The sequence below is a fragment of the Gymnoscopelus microlampas genome (assembly GCF_963454915.1).
Source record: "Gymnoscopelus microlampas genome assembly, chromosome: 15".
In the NCBI taxonomy this organism is placed as follows: domain Eukaryota; kingdom Metazoa; phylum Chordata; class Actinopteri; order Myctophiformes; family Myctophidae; genus Gymnoscopelus; species Gymnoscopelus microlampas.
In genome coordinates, this window is record NC_139952.1 from 31008187 (window position 1) to 31022485 (window position 14299).

At 41.5% G+C, this 14299-nt stretch overlaps 2 protein-coding genes across 4 annotated transcripts in view; both read left to right on the forward strand.

Annotated features, from left to right (window-relative positions):
* Nucleotides 1-3943: 3943 nt before the first annotated feature.
* Nucleotides 3944-9431, forward strand: LOC311061732 (kelch repeat and BTB domain-containing protein 13-like; the record flags this gene model as incomplete). The annotated part of the gene is made up of 3 exons (XM_084080421.1): nt 3944-5408; nt 8324-9275; nt 9365-9431. 3 exons carry the CDS (start codon nt 3944-3946, stop codon nt 9429-9431), a joined length of 2484 nt encoding a protein of 827 aa, XP_083936547.1.
* Nucleotides 9432-13628: 4197 nt separating this feature from the next.
* The window catches only part of trappc9 (trafficking protein particle complex subunit 9), a 325308-nt gene continuing 324637 nt past the window's right edge, over nt 13629-14299 (forward strand). For 2 of the 3 annotated variants that reach the window (XM_084081382.1, XM_084081384.1), the window contains exon 1: nt 13629-13679. The gene's annotated coding sequence lies outside the window, so the exon portion shown is untranslated. The remainder of the gene's footprint in view (nt 13680-14299) is intronic. The other variant, XM_084081383.1, reaches the window with a different exon arrangement.

The following is a 14299-nucleotide window of genomic DNA, read 5'->3' on the forward strand; positions in this document are numbered from 1 at the left end:
GACCTAGATATGTGGAACTCTACTGGAGGGATGGAACACCATTTTAACAACACATATATTCACTCATTTGGTGGTTTGATGGTGGTGGTGAAGAGCACTGTCTAACACATCGGTCCAAATTTTCCCATATAAATGTTTGTTAGGTTGAGATCTATTGACTATGAAGGCCATAGAATATGATTCATATCACTTTCACTCATCACACCACTCAGTGACCCCTCTTGCACTGTGAATGGGGGCTTTTGTCATCCTAGAAGATACCTCTCCCATCAGGATAGAAGTGTTTCATATAGGATAAAGGTGATCATTCAGAATAAGTTATTGCTTTGCAGTGACCCTTCCCTCAGAACAAGTGGACCCAAACCATGCCAGGAAAATGTCCCCCCACACCATAACATAGCCACCGGACACCCCTCCCTGTAGGGGTCAAGCATTCAGGCCTGTACTGTTCACACGCACTTGCCCACTTGTGGAGAATATGAAGGATGACTCTACATCTGATCAGACTGGTCTTGCTGACACAGTCTGATCACGTCTTACATTGACATTCTCAGTCACCTGAGGGACAATGGCTTTTCTGTTTTTCCTTACAGTACATATTACACTCAATAACGCATGAGCATCACAGTCATTGAATGTGCGCCTTACTGATTAATTTCCCATAGATTGAAATGCAAATGTCACTTTAGGCACTGTTCCTAATTAAAAACTGAAGCTCCTGCGTTTCGTGCCCCAAAAACATCCCCCCTTCCATAAGTTACTTAGACCTTTTTCTCTTGCAATCTTGATCCAAAATCGAGGTCAGTTGGACATTTCATACATGCCACAGAGCACGACAGGATGTTAATTGTTTAATTGTATCATGCATTACTTGTTATGTTTCTCCACTCATTTATTCGGGTTTTCCCTTTAATTTGTCACCTGTCTGTATTATGTTAAGGTTAAGGGTTAAGATTAGGGATCCTTCTTATAGGTTAAGGTTATCGTTAAGGTAAAGCTTAGGATTATATTGGTTAGGTGATATGGAATGAATGTAAGTTAATGCAATGCCTTAAAAGTTTCTAAAGTTGTGTATAGTGTGAGTGTGTGTGTGTGTGTGTGTGTGTGTGTCTGTGTGTGTGTGTGTGTGTGTGTGTGTGTGTGTGTGTGTGTGTGTGTGTGTGTGTGTGTGTGTGTGTGTGTGTGTGTGTGTGTGTGTGTGTGTGTGTGTGTGTGTACGCGTGCAAGCGGGTGCAGGTTGTTTACTTGCTGTGGTTGGGAGCCAGTAGAGTACAAACAACACTGCAACAGGACAGAAAGACAAACGTGTACAATACTTCATCAATATTTGTACATATCTGTCAAGATGATAAAACACAAAATACTAGACCAGTGGGTCCCAAACCTTTTAGCTCGAGACTCGAAAGAGAAATTTGATGTCTCCCCAGGATCAAAACTACTGCAAACAAAATAGACGATCTACAAGCACCGCAACGCTTGTTGGCTTGTAGATCTGCTATTTTCACTACTTTTAAAAGAAGTAGTTTCAGTTTTTTTTTCTCCTTATGTTTATATTTATAGAATTTCTTGAAATGTATGAAATTCTGTTAACATTCTTTTTAATTTCTGAAAATGTTTCAAATAATAAAAAATTGTACTAAACTGAAATTTGGGGATATTTACTCATGACCCATAGAAATGGAACCGCAACCCAAACATGAGTCCCGACCTATAGTGTTTGGGAAACAGTGTTCTAGACAACTAAAAACATGGGTACTGTAAATGGAACCTGTTACAACTCAACTAATTGAGGGTTATAATTAGGTCCAGATGCTATTCAGCCAGCTATTTAAGGAAGACATGAAGTTATCTAAAATAGATACTTTAATATGAGACCATCTCATTGTTTATGTGTAAACAATGTGATAATAGTTTACTCACAGATAACAGAGTTGAGCTGAAGTAACAACATCATGCTAGTCCTCTTCTGTGCTTCTAAAGTGACGTTCACTTAATTTCTTCACACAGAGCAATACATACAATTAAACTGGTTGTACCACAAGAAGAGAAAATGTGTTTTGTGGTGTGTGTTTGCAGACACGTTTACATATGCACACACATGACGTATACATGACACTATGCTCATGCCTCCAGCCGTCTGTCAGTCAACTGTACACTGACCTCAGGACACTGTTAGATCCTGCTCTGTGTGCACTTGTTTCGTTTTTTTCCCGTGAAACTTTATTTAACCAAGCAAGTCATTAACCACTTAAACCCCATTATGGTTGAGCGGAGTCCCACAGGGTTCTATTCTAGTGTTTTTTCTATTTTCTGTTATGGTGGTCGAAAGCTTTCGCTGACAATATACTTGTTGCATCGCATTGTGAGCTTGTCGATCTGCTATTTTCAGCAAAAACGTTACCAACAATACGGATGCTGGGGTTTAAGTGGTTAAGAACAGATTCCTAATACTTTCTGTGGTGTTGGCCCGGCAAAATGCGAGGTCTCTTGAATCTAATTCGAGTTCAAAAGCAGATACAATAAAACATTAGATTACAAACAAGCAGTACAACAACAAAACAATATTCTAACATATACTGTATAGTGTATATAATAGTGTGTGTATGTGTTGGTTGTCGCTGGTAGACTGGGTATCACCATCAGAGGCTATTTGGGGGAATGGTTACCATGGGAACAGCTTGGTACGAAATCCATCAGGTCATGTCAATAGAGAGAGAGAGAGAGAGAGAGAGAGAGAGAGAGAGAGAGAGAGAGAGAGAGAGAGAGAGGCTCCGGGCGTGGCTGGCCTTCATGCAGACTACAAGGTTTTGTTTTCTGACTTGTTATACCACTTACGACCTATTTACTTAGTTGAATGGGGTCCTCCAGGGCTCCATAACTAGTATTTCCCTCTACACCAAATCTCTTAGTCAAAAAAGGCGATCTAGCACAAACTGACAAGCTGTGACATTTTAGATTGGCTGTTTTGAAATGCAATCTGCCAGTTTTGCTCACTGAAGTGTCTCTGTACAAACTTCCATCACTGTTGTATGGCATCCTATCGTATAAAAGGTTCAAGTGGTCATTCTGATTGTGATGCTATATTAATCCAATTTGCTGGGGACCCCCTGGAACCCCCTCCAGGACCCCTGGGGGGCCCCACTTTAAGAACCACTGCTATGAAGATGTGAACAGCCTGTGAACATGACTTCATTGAACTTAACATGACAAACATTCATTAAAGGGGTATTTCACTTCTGGGGTCATTTTAACATCTACTCAGGCTTTTGTGTGCACCCCAGACCGTTTTTAAATTGCTCGATTCAATATGATTAATTGGATCTGACACTCTTATATAAATCCATTGAACTTCAAACTCCATTTTAACCATGTTAGACTCATTGAAAACACACGCCCATGGTTCTGGTGACTGCATTCTCCTTCTAATGCATGAGGAGGCTGTGTTTTTCCCATGTAATCTTTTCATAAAAAAAATAAATAAATGTGTGGCTTATTAGAAACATTTGTTCAACCAGGAGATTGACAGCTGATTACAGCTGGGGCCTCTGCCCCCCCGTGTCCTGTATGAACTAACTAACTCCATGCTTTGTTTTCAGCAGTTGACTGTTTTCCTTCTTCCACTACATGTGTGCCACTTGCCCTGTGCTATATATAGCTGCTTCTATTTTGATTGCTGTGAAAAGAATTGAACCTCCCTTACACACACACACACACACACACACACACACACACACACACACACACACACACACACACACACACACACACACACACACACACACACACACACACACACAGTGGACCAGCTTTGTGCAGGGCTATCTAGCTATAGCTCTTTTGCTCGTGTTCAAGCGTTTTGGAAATAGTTCAACTGCTTATTAGTCACAGTCACTAGTTGAACGAACAGCTTCTGTGGACAACGTGGTGAGTTGAGGACGTAACAATGGCATTGTGCTGTAACGAGGCTGCGGAATGGGACAGCTGTGACTCTACTACAGAGAGCAGAGGACATTTCCCATGTGCTGCTGCCCCGGGAGTTCTTTCAACAGCAGCTAAGCTGACAGTGGTCGTGGGAGGCACTTACTTTTCAGAAGAGAAGAGGTTTTTGATACAGAGTTGTGACTATTTCCAAGCTCTGTATCGCTCTGGAATGAAAGAGTGTTGGCAAGACGAAATCCATCTTAAATGTCTCTGCCCTCGAGGTTTCCTGATTGCCCTGGCAGTTTTAAGAGGGGAGAGACCCATGCTCGATGCTGATGAAATCGTGGAGGCCATTGAATGTGCAGCGTTTTTGCAGGTGTCGCAACTTAGCAAACATCTTGTCGACCTTGTTGACTCCGACAACTGTTTACTCATGTATCACACCGCTGCAACGTTTGGCCTGATGGAACTCTATCACGCTGCTGCTCTGTACATCAGAAACATGTACTGTGACCTAAAGGCTGAGGTCAACACACATTTGCCCACAGACCTGGTCTCTTACGTAGAGTCTTTACGTCCTACCAGTTTCATTGCAGTCGGCGCACACGCCACCTGTGGCATCAACGAAACGGTCCACATGGGTTCCAGGACTGTGTGGCACTTGGATGAGAACGGGAATGAATGGCAGCCATTGACAGATTTGCCGCCAGAAGCAAGTACAGCGATGGCCGGAGTGACAATTCTAGACAACAAACTCTACATCGTGGGAGGGGTCCAGAAAATTGGCAAACAAGCTGCAGACTTGTGTTTTTGCTACAGTGTTGAAAACGATGAATGGAGCACGATTCCCAGCTTAAGACAGTTACGCTACAACTGTTCTCTCGTGGGACATCGTGGCTACCTTTATGCGATTGGCGGAGAGTACGATCGAAAGGTCATGTCGTCCGTGGAGGCGTATGAAGTCAGTACCGGGAGGTGGGCCTCCGTGGCACACTTGCCACGACCCGCTGCAGGAGCGGCATGGGCCAAAGCCATGGGCAGGATATTTGTGTGTTTGTGGAAGCCAAGGGACACCACTGATATCTACGAGTACAACCCGGGGCAGGACAAATGGTCGCTGGTCACCACTCTGATCAGGCAGCAGAGCTATGGCCACTGCATGGTGGGACACAGGGACGACCTTTACGTCATGCGGAACGGGCCGTCGGGCGACTTTCTAAGATGTATGATGGACTGCTACAATCTGACCACAGGCCAATGGACAGCCCTGCCGGGACACTTTGCCAACAGCAAAGGCGCCTTGTTCACTTCGGTGGTGAGAGGCGACTCTGTGCTCACACTGAACAGGACTGTGACTCTGGAGTATGTGGTTGGGGGGAAGACATGGAAGCCCAGACATCAGCTGAAAGGCTTCCCCAGAAGTGGCTCTGTGTGGACGTTTCTGCTCACACTGCCAAAAGACCATGTCCAACAGCCAGTGGGCGACAGTAACTACATTTACAAGTTTACAAGTACATTTATTTGAGTACTGTACTTACAGGATGACATCACCCATTTTCAACCTATCTTCATATAATTGGTCCTCACTAATGCTCATGATAAAATGGTAAAAATTAATTCTACTCTGCCTGTGTCTCAGAGGGCGGCTGTGGACACTTCAGAAACCCGCTTACCAGTGACTTCATCGTTAGACAGGTTTTTTCTTTTCAAACACAATTTCACATTTTAGTGAGGACCAATTATATGAAGAAAATGGGTGACGTCGCCCTTTAAGTAACTTTTTCGATTTTTTTTTGTGAGCTGATGACTTTCACTCCGCTACATTTCAAATAGAAATATTGTACTTTTGACTACACATTTCTAGGAAGGGACTATTGGGACCGAAATATGTTATGAATGAACTACTTAGGCCCTATTTCAAACATTGTGAAAATAGCCGATTTACAAGATCCCAAAGAATTTCTGAGAATTTCTGATTTTATATAAAAATGTATTTAATTTGTACTTTTGAATAGCCTACTTGAGTGTTTAATTGAGTATATACTTTGTCCACCACTGGCAACATCTTTCTACGTGAGAGTCGGGCTGCAACTATCGATTCTTTTCTTATTCTATCAGTTACTTTTTTGATTAATCGAACAATTGAGAAGCATATTTTTTATATATCAACGAATGCAACACAATACAATTGTCATTGAGTTTTTTTTATAATCGACTAACGCGGTTAGAATGATTGCCCTTTATACTTCGGCACACAGTGGTGTTGCATAAAACTAGCGAAAATAGCCTATCTACAACACGTGGCATCGCAATGTGTTGTGAGCTTGTAAATCTGCTTTTGTCATTAGTTTATATAATCCTAGTAAGTTTAGTATTTTGGGGGAGAGGAAATCCATGCCTCTGCTTTTGATATCCCCCTCTTGTCTTTATTATTATTATTTTTAGCGGCGCTAGCCGCTCTATACCTTTAGGTATAGAGCGGATATTAGCCCTCTATGCCTGGCTTTTGCGTCAACGTTCTGATTGGTCAGGTGCGCCAACGTTCTGATTGGTCGGGTGCGTCAACGTTCTGATTGGTCAGGTGCGCCAAAGTTGTGATTGGTCACTATTCATGACATCACTATGATGTCATGAATATAGAATTCGATGTCTATATAAACGATGACAATGACTTCATCTTATATATTATACTTATATACATCCTATACAAGAACAGATGAAGGATGAATGTATAGAAAGTCTGAGTTCGGGACCCAGTCATCCGTTATGACAGAATGGTTTGATAGAGACGATCGAGAATCCAAGAGTCCGTTAAGGTTCTGATTGGTCAGGCCCGTCAAGGTTCTGATTGGTCAGGCCCGTCAAGGTTCTGATTGGTCAGGCCCGTCAAGGTTCTGATTGGTCAGGCCCGTCAAGGTTGTGATTTGTCAGGCAAGGGGACTATTCATGACATCACTATGATGTCAAGGTTTATTTTTTATTTCCTCATGTTTTTTTTTGTATATATTTTTATTTGGCTAAAGTCTCCTTCTAGGTAAGTTATTTAAAGTTAGATCCTCAATTTAACTTTATCTGTCGTCGACGCTCTGATTGGTCAGACCCGTCAACAAAGTGATTGGTCAAGCTTCACATGACACATGGCTATAAACACATTATAAACACATATCGATGACATAATGTATTCAAAGGCGCCGCTACCTTCACACAGGGTGTGATTTTTTTACATTCATTTAGTTTTATCACCGGTGGGGATATATCCCCATTATTTATTTTGGGAAATAAATACTTGTCTGATATGTTTGATGTTTATGTTTGATGATATCACAATTTAACAATTTAATTAAATAAGTTATTTGATTGTAGCCCTGGTGTCCCTATTTTGGAAAAAACAATCTAAATCTTTCTAATCTACAAGCTCAGCTCTAGGATGAAACTACTTACCAAGTAGATCAATGTTGGTGAACTAAGAGATTCACAGAAAAATACATTTATTACATTCAGAGATTGCTGTTTTGCTGTTGATTTAATATGCTACCTGGAGAATGCCACTTCTCAAGCCTCTGAGGGTTTTTAGGCATTTTCCTTCATCTTTTAAATTGTTGTGAAACAAACAAAACTTGTATATGGGTTCAAAGGTCAAGATCATGGCTGCATATAAGGTGGCTTAAAGGGGAAGACCACTAATTTTCAACATTGCACTATGTCTTTAATACACCTTAGAGCTGTTGTCTGGAAATAAGAAAAAAGTCCCCCCCCCCTAATGTTGCCTAGAAAAGCATAATTGATTGAGGTCATGTGATCAGTGACATACGCAGGGTGTACTTTTGGCTCCGCACCCTCAGCCAAAAGTACACCCTGCGTATGTAATGTAATTAAACACCATTTATGAAGCCACTTGTGTTGCTATTTTACCATCCACTCTACATATGAAGATGTTTCATATGCAGCCGTAGCAGAGTGAGATTGTTAATTAAATATCAGTGAATAATTCACTGATATTATAGCTACTATATAATATGCCACACATATAGGCTACATTGTACATATGCTGACTTATTTTATACTATTTCTTTGCTCTAGTTTTTCTCTTTCCACATTTTTCCTTAGTATTATTATTACTCATGCTGTTACAATACATTGTCTGAAGGAAGCCAAACAGAAATAAGTTTCACTCTTATGTACCCGACTGTACACAAGATGTAACAGTAAATAACCTTGAACCTTTCACCACTAAGCTTTCAACATGCCATATAACATGCCAACCAAACCCAAACTCCCGTATTGGCTAGGATTTACGTGACGTTTGTGCCGCTGTACAAATATAAACAGTAGCACTCACACCTTGTGAGCATTCCATGTTGATCCGTGGTGGTGCTGGTCATTGAAATGTTTCGCTGGACAGTGCATCTGAAAGGAGGACCAGAGAAGAGCCGTAATGCTGCTGTGGCAGTGGGGCACAAGGTGTACGCCTTCGGAGGGCTAAGTTGTGGGGAGACCTACGTGGATCAGATTGATGTGCACGTCTTCAACACAGTGTCTTTGAGCTGGATGAAGTTGCCACCAGTGACCAATGGAAGAGGAGGACATCACCTTGAGGTTCCCTCCCAGCGCACGGGCCACACAGCTGTGCTGATAGACAGTATTATCTACATCTGGGGGGGTTTTACTTACTCGGGTGAGGACTGTGGCAAGCTTTATGGATTCGATGTTGACACCCATATATGGTTCAAGCCCAAGATTTCCGGGATCGTTCCAGGGGCGAGCCAGGGCCACTCGGCCGGTGTCTTAGGTAAGGCCATGTATATCTTTGGAGGATACAACATGCAGACGGGATACATTAATGATATCTTCAAGTTGGACACCACCACAATGGTCTGGACATTAATTAATACCTTAGGCATTCCCGCACCTGCTTCATTATGTCACTCTGCCACCATCATCCGGACAAAGATGTTTGTATTCGGCGGCAGAGGCCGGGGCGAGTTAGACTACTACAACCACTTCAGTGTGTTTGACAGAGATACCAACTTCTGGCATAGCACGCCGTCTGCACAGTCTTTTCCGGAAAGACGCGCTTGCCATTCAGCCTTTGCCTACAATGGAGAGCTCTATATATTTGGTGGCCACAACTGTTTTCTGGACCAGACCTTCAATGATCTGTGGAAGTTCAATCCAGATACTTTTTCATGGACGAAGGTTGAGCCCAAGGGGAGAGTCCCGTGTTCATGGATGTCTAGGATGTGCTGTTGCATGGTGGGAGATCGTATCATCCTCTTTGGGGGATACAGATACACATCCATTCCACCTGATGCTGAACATGATGAACCTGAAGGTGACGCCAAGGTGTCTGACCTGTACATCTTAGACTTAAATCCTAGTCTGAAGACATTATGCAAGCTAGCGGTTACTCAAAATGGTCTGGAGCTGTCAGAACTCCCACAAGACATCAGGTGGGAGCTGAAATCCATGACTACCATCAGAAACAGGCCACAGAGAACAAGAAACAATGACAACGGCAGAGAACAAGTTCCAGTTAATGAAACAGAAGAATGGGAAACAGATCCCCTATAAGAAGGCTCCCTTCATTCAGATGGGAAAGAAAGCAGAGCACAAGAATGTGCTCAGTGATACCCACCAGGAACTAAGCAGCATCATACAAGAGAATAGAGAACTCTGCTACCTACTGAACTTCACCAGGATCTCTAAGAATAGAAATGTCAACGCCAGTTGATCTCCATCAGGAATGAATGTAATACCAAAAAGATGCTTTGGGCAAAGTGACTGATAGTTATAGAAGAGGACTTCATGAAATATTTGTAAAGGACAAGAACTGGGAGTGGGAGAGGGAAATGAATGCAAAGGTGGAGACCTTTGTACTTTTTTTTTTCTTGTTTTTTTTTCTGCTGTGATGTTCAAGGCAATGTTAACCATACTTTGTAAATTTGGACATGAGTTTACTCTACTTGGTGCGCTCTTTTTTTTACCCCTACACCAAATTTCATCGCCCAAAATAGACAATCTACTACTACTTGCAGATTGTCTATTTTGGCAAATGTTCCCCCCAGCTATGGTTCAAGTGGTTAAAGCAAGCAATAGATATGAGATCAGGATTGCCAGTTACTTGCTAAAATCTTTTCGGTTGTGTCTAAGCAACTACGCACTCTGAAGGTGCGTTCACACAGGAGGTGAAGATATTTTTGGGGCGGTGTAACCGCCCCCTATAAGTGAGGTTTGGACACTGACCAATCCTGCACCGTGATTGGCCAATAGTCCACAACGCACAACCCTAACCCTTCCACAGTCAATGCAAATCTATACTTTTGCCATGTCAGCCAATCACATTACAGCTAGTGTCATCACCACTAGCTGTAGTGATTGGCTGACTTTGCAAATTCAGGACTGTGATTGGCTAGCGAAACACATGACACATGTGCAGCCCTATGAATAGCAGTATGGACTTAAAAAAACACATTTATGTTTTTTTTAAGTGAGTCATGTTGTGATGACCACACACCGCCCACTTCACACTGGGTGTGAATTTTTTTTTACTATACAAAGTCAGTGTAAAGATGCAAATTGACATCAGGTGATGCAAGATTTAGTTTTATAATAATTAAAAAATGAACGGTTTTGGACATACAAGGTTTCCACCTGACAGTGATGATATGACTCTGGATAAGTCTGAAAGTTTCTTGACTAGAGATCTGTCTCACACTTGGCCAGACTAAGGTTTTCAAGGTATCAACAAATAATGTAATTGTATGTTCATTGGAGTGTCACCTATGCCCATATAGTATTTATATGAGAATTAAGCTGACAATTACATTTTATTGTTATTTATATGAATGTAACCTAGTGAAATGACATTCAGTGTAATGCTAAGTGTTGAAATAAATATCAATCTTGCCCAAACATGGAGTTTCATACTTGATGCAATATACAAGGTAACTATACTTTAAAACGTCACACCTAACCAGGGCTGCCCTTCCTCTCTGACTCTTGCCCTCTCTCTTTGCTCTTGGGGAGGGTGACTTGGGTCGCTAAGATGCGCCCTTGCCACCTTGACCCCCAAATTACATTTGTTAAATTAAAAATCACACCCAGTGTGAAGTGAGTGGTGTTATTCAAGGTCATCACAGTGATGGAAGCTCACTTAAAAAAAAAGTATTTTTTTTTTTAAGTGCGTGGTGATATTTATAGGTCATGAATTTCATCATACGTCTCGCTAGCCAATCACAATACTGATCAAAGGGTCTGAATACTTATCAGCCAATCAGGGACTGAAAAACTAATCCGAAATCAGGCATCCCCTTCCCCTCCAGAGGAGAGGACTGATATAAGAGGCATAAAGAGGCAACTACTTGACTTTTTTTTGTTCAGAAATTGTGAAGTAATTTACATTAAAACGTGATCAAAACATACAAACGGAGGTATATGTATGTTCTGATACATTACATTGACACAGGGACAATTCCCCCTTGTCGCACCTCAATTCTGATGCGTTTCGAACCACTTCTGAGAAGTGGCGAAATGCCTCATCAGAATGAGTGCCGTCACCATGAGACAAAAAGGGGATTTTCTGGTCTTCTTGTTCTTATTGCCTGGTGTGGTTATTGGATACTTGGGTCTATATTTTTGAGTAATTGTGTTTAAACCACAAGATTGTCAGGAAATAATCACAAACCTGCTATATGTTGATTAGAAAAATCACTAAAATATTTCAAATCAGACTTTCTTGTCTTCTGTCCTAGAAACTGTTGATGTCTATCAAAAACTTTGAAGCCATGCTTGGATTAGTCAAGTAATGTTGTCTATGCTACAAATGTTTACAATTACAATTCAAATTTACAATTACAATTACCCATCTTAAACTGTGACTTGACTTAACTTTACTGACAGTAGTGACGAGAAACTGATACACCTAAACTGAACATGACACACAAACATGAAAATAATAATTACAAACATATAGAAAGCATTAACAATATCAAAAATGTAAAGAAAAAAACATTGAATTCAAAGTTGTCCAGTGGAAATACTGTACAAAACAAATAAAGATTACGTTGCAAGTCTTGCAAGCCTTTAATGCATATCTTTTCTTGAATTTATATTTGTAGGTATTGTAGGTGTTGGGGAAGTTACTTTGGAAGTTACTTTTAAGACACAGGTACATAATATTACTTTCTGTGTAATCAATGTGTTATTAGATTTGCCTTACTTTTGTGTTACTTCCACAAAACAACCTCAAATAAAACACAAAGGGACTGGGCATAATATTAAACAGAACATCAAAGAGTGCCACAATGTTATTAGTATTAAGAAAATATTTTTTTTAACAAATATCAGTGTTATGAAGAACTGCAGCAGCCTGTAGTAAAAATGTGTGGTACACACAGACACTGTAATAATATTAATATTGTGTAATAACGTTAGTTATATTATAATTTTTCATATTATATTATGGTAATTATTCAGACTTCACTACAGAGAGAGATTTTGCTGTTGTTAGTTTGGACTCTCTCCTGTGACCAATCCGGTGTGGTTAAACCTGTCAGGGTCAACCGCCACCAGAATAGGACCCAGGATCACTGAATCACTAAGCCTCTCCACCACGGCAAGGTCACAGCAAAAGGAGAGGAAGGTGGCCCTTAAAAGGGCCGTTGGGGGGGGGGGGGGGGGGGGGGGGGGGGGGGGTCGGTGCAGGGTCTTGAGATGATGAAGATGAATCATTCATTCATGATGGAGGAATATGATGGAGGCTGCTCATATTCCCCCATGATGGAATATGATGGGGAATATGGTGGAGGCTGCTGATATTCCTCCATGATGGAATATGATGGGGAATATGGTGGAGGCTGCTCGAGAGAAAAGAAGGCGGCCACAAGAGACTCATATTCCTCCATGATCTCCACCTTCTCCTCCTGAATGGCCTCCCATTCATCCACCTTCTTCTCCCACTCTTGCAGAGTCTCTTGCAGAGTCTCCTTCTGCTCCACCTTGCGGAGAGAAAAGAAGTCTGCCACAAGAGACTCCCATTCCTCCATCCTCTCCTCCTTCTCTTCCTCAATGGCCTCCCACTCATCCTCCTTCATCCTCCACAACTCCCTGCACTCCTCCATCTCCACCAGGTCTGACCACAACAGTGTAACTACAGCCATAATAATGGATCAGTCGTCTTCTCTGTTTCTTAGGTTCTGTTCTTTCTCTGTGACAAGAAGGAATGAACGTTTAACGTCCTGTAGACGCTTTATATACTGTTGGGCTTGTGTATAGTGTTGTCATGGCGACATCTCCACACGGCCGAAAGCACGTTTGTTTCTGTTGATAATCTGAAATGACGTCACGTGCTGTCAACGGTCAACCCCCTATGTAACAGTGGCCTATTATTTCCCTTCTTTCTTTCTTTCTTTCTTTCTTTTTGTGCTGCCGTTAGCTTGCAAGCTAGCGCAGCTGTTTTGTTGCACATTTTATCCTTCGCAGTGAACCAGTATTTTTTATGTATTGTCAATGTGTCAGTTGTGACTCGTGAGACAGACAGTATAACTGTGTAACTGCGTCAATCCAACACTGTGTATTTTGTTTGTAAAATCCTCCACATCAGTGGATGGCAGTAGAGGGCGCACGTATGTTGTACCTCATTCCGTCTGTAGGGGGCGCTCTCGCCACGAATGGAAGAAGAACAACCATAAACGGTATTAGAAGAAGAAAAACAAACAAACAAGGAGGAAGCTGTTAGAATTTGACAGCTTGCTGTTCAGGTAAACATGAGTGAATTAAACATATTCTACACATTGGTCACATTCACGGATAAACTCATTAAAGTGCGTAGGGAGATGCCATGTATCTGTGTGGCTGGCTAGGTTCAGCGAGCCTTTTAAAACCTGTAGGCAGTTGTTTAGCTGTCAGCTAAGCTAACGCTAATATATATAATATGCTGTCGATGTCAGTAGTTATTGTTGTTGTTATGCCATATTAACGTCATAATGATGAATGAGACATAAAACTGCATGATGTATTTAGTATCACGGTGCAGCTGTGTTCTTGTGTGTGTGTCTGTGTGTGTGTGTGTGTTTCTCTCTGTGTGTTGTTTTTATGAATGGTCTTACGTCACTGGATGCAGGTGCACGCAGACACAGATGACGTCGGTTGTAAATTATTATCAGTGATGGAAGAAGTATTACAATGTTTTACTTAAGTAAAAGTACCAATACTGCAATATAGAAATGCTCTGTTACAAGTAAAAAGTGCGGAATACAAAATTTAGTTGAGTAAAAGTACAAAAGTATTGGTATCAAAAGTAGAAAGTACTCATTATGCAGAATGTCCCATTTCACAAGGTATCAATAATTGATACCTTGTGAAATGGGACATTCTGCAT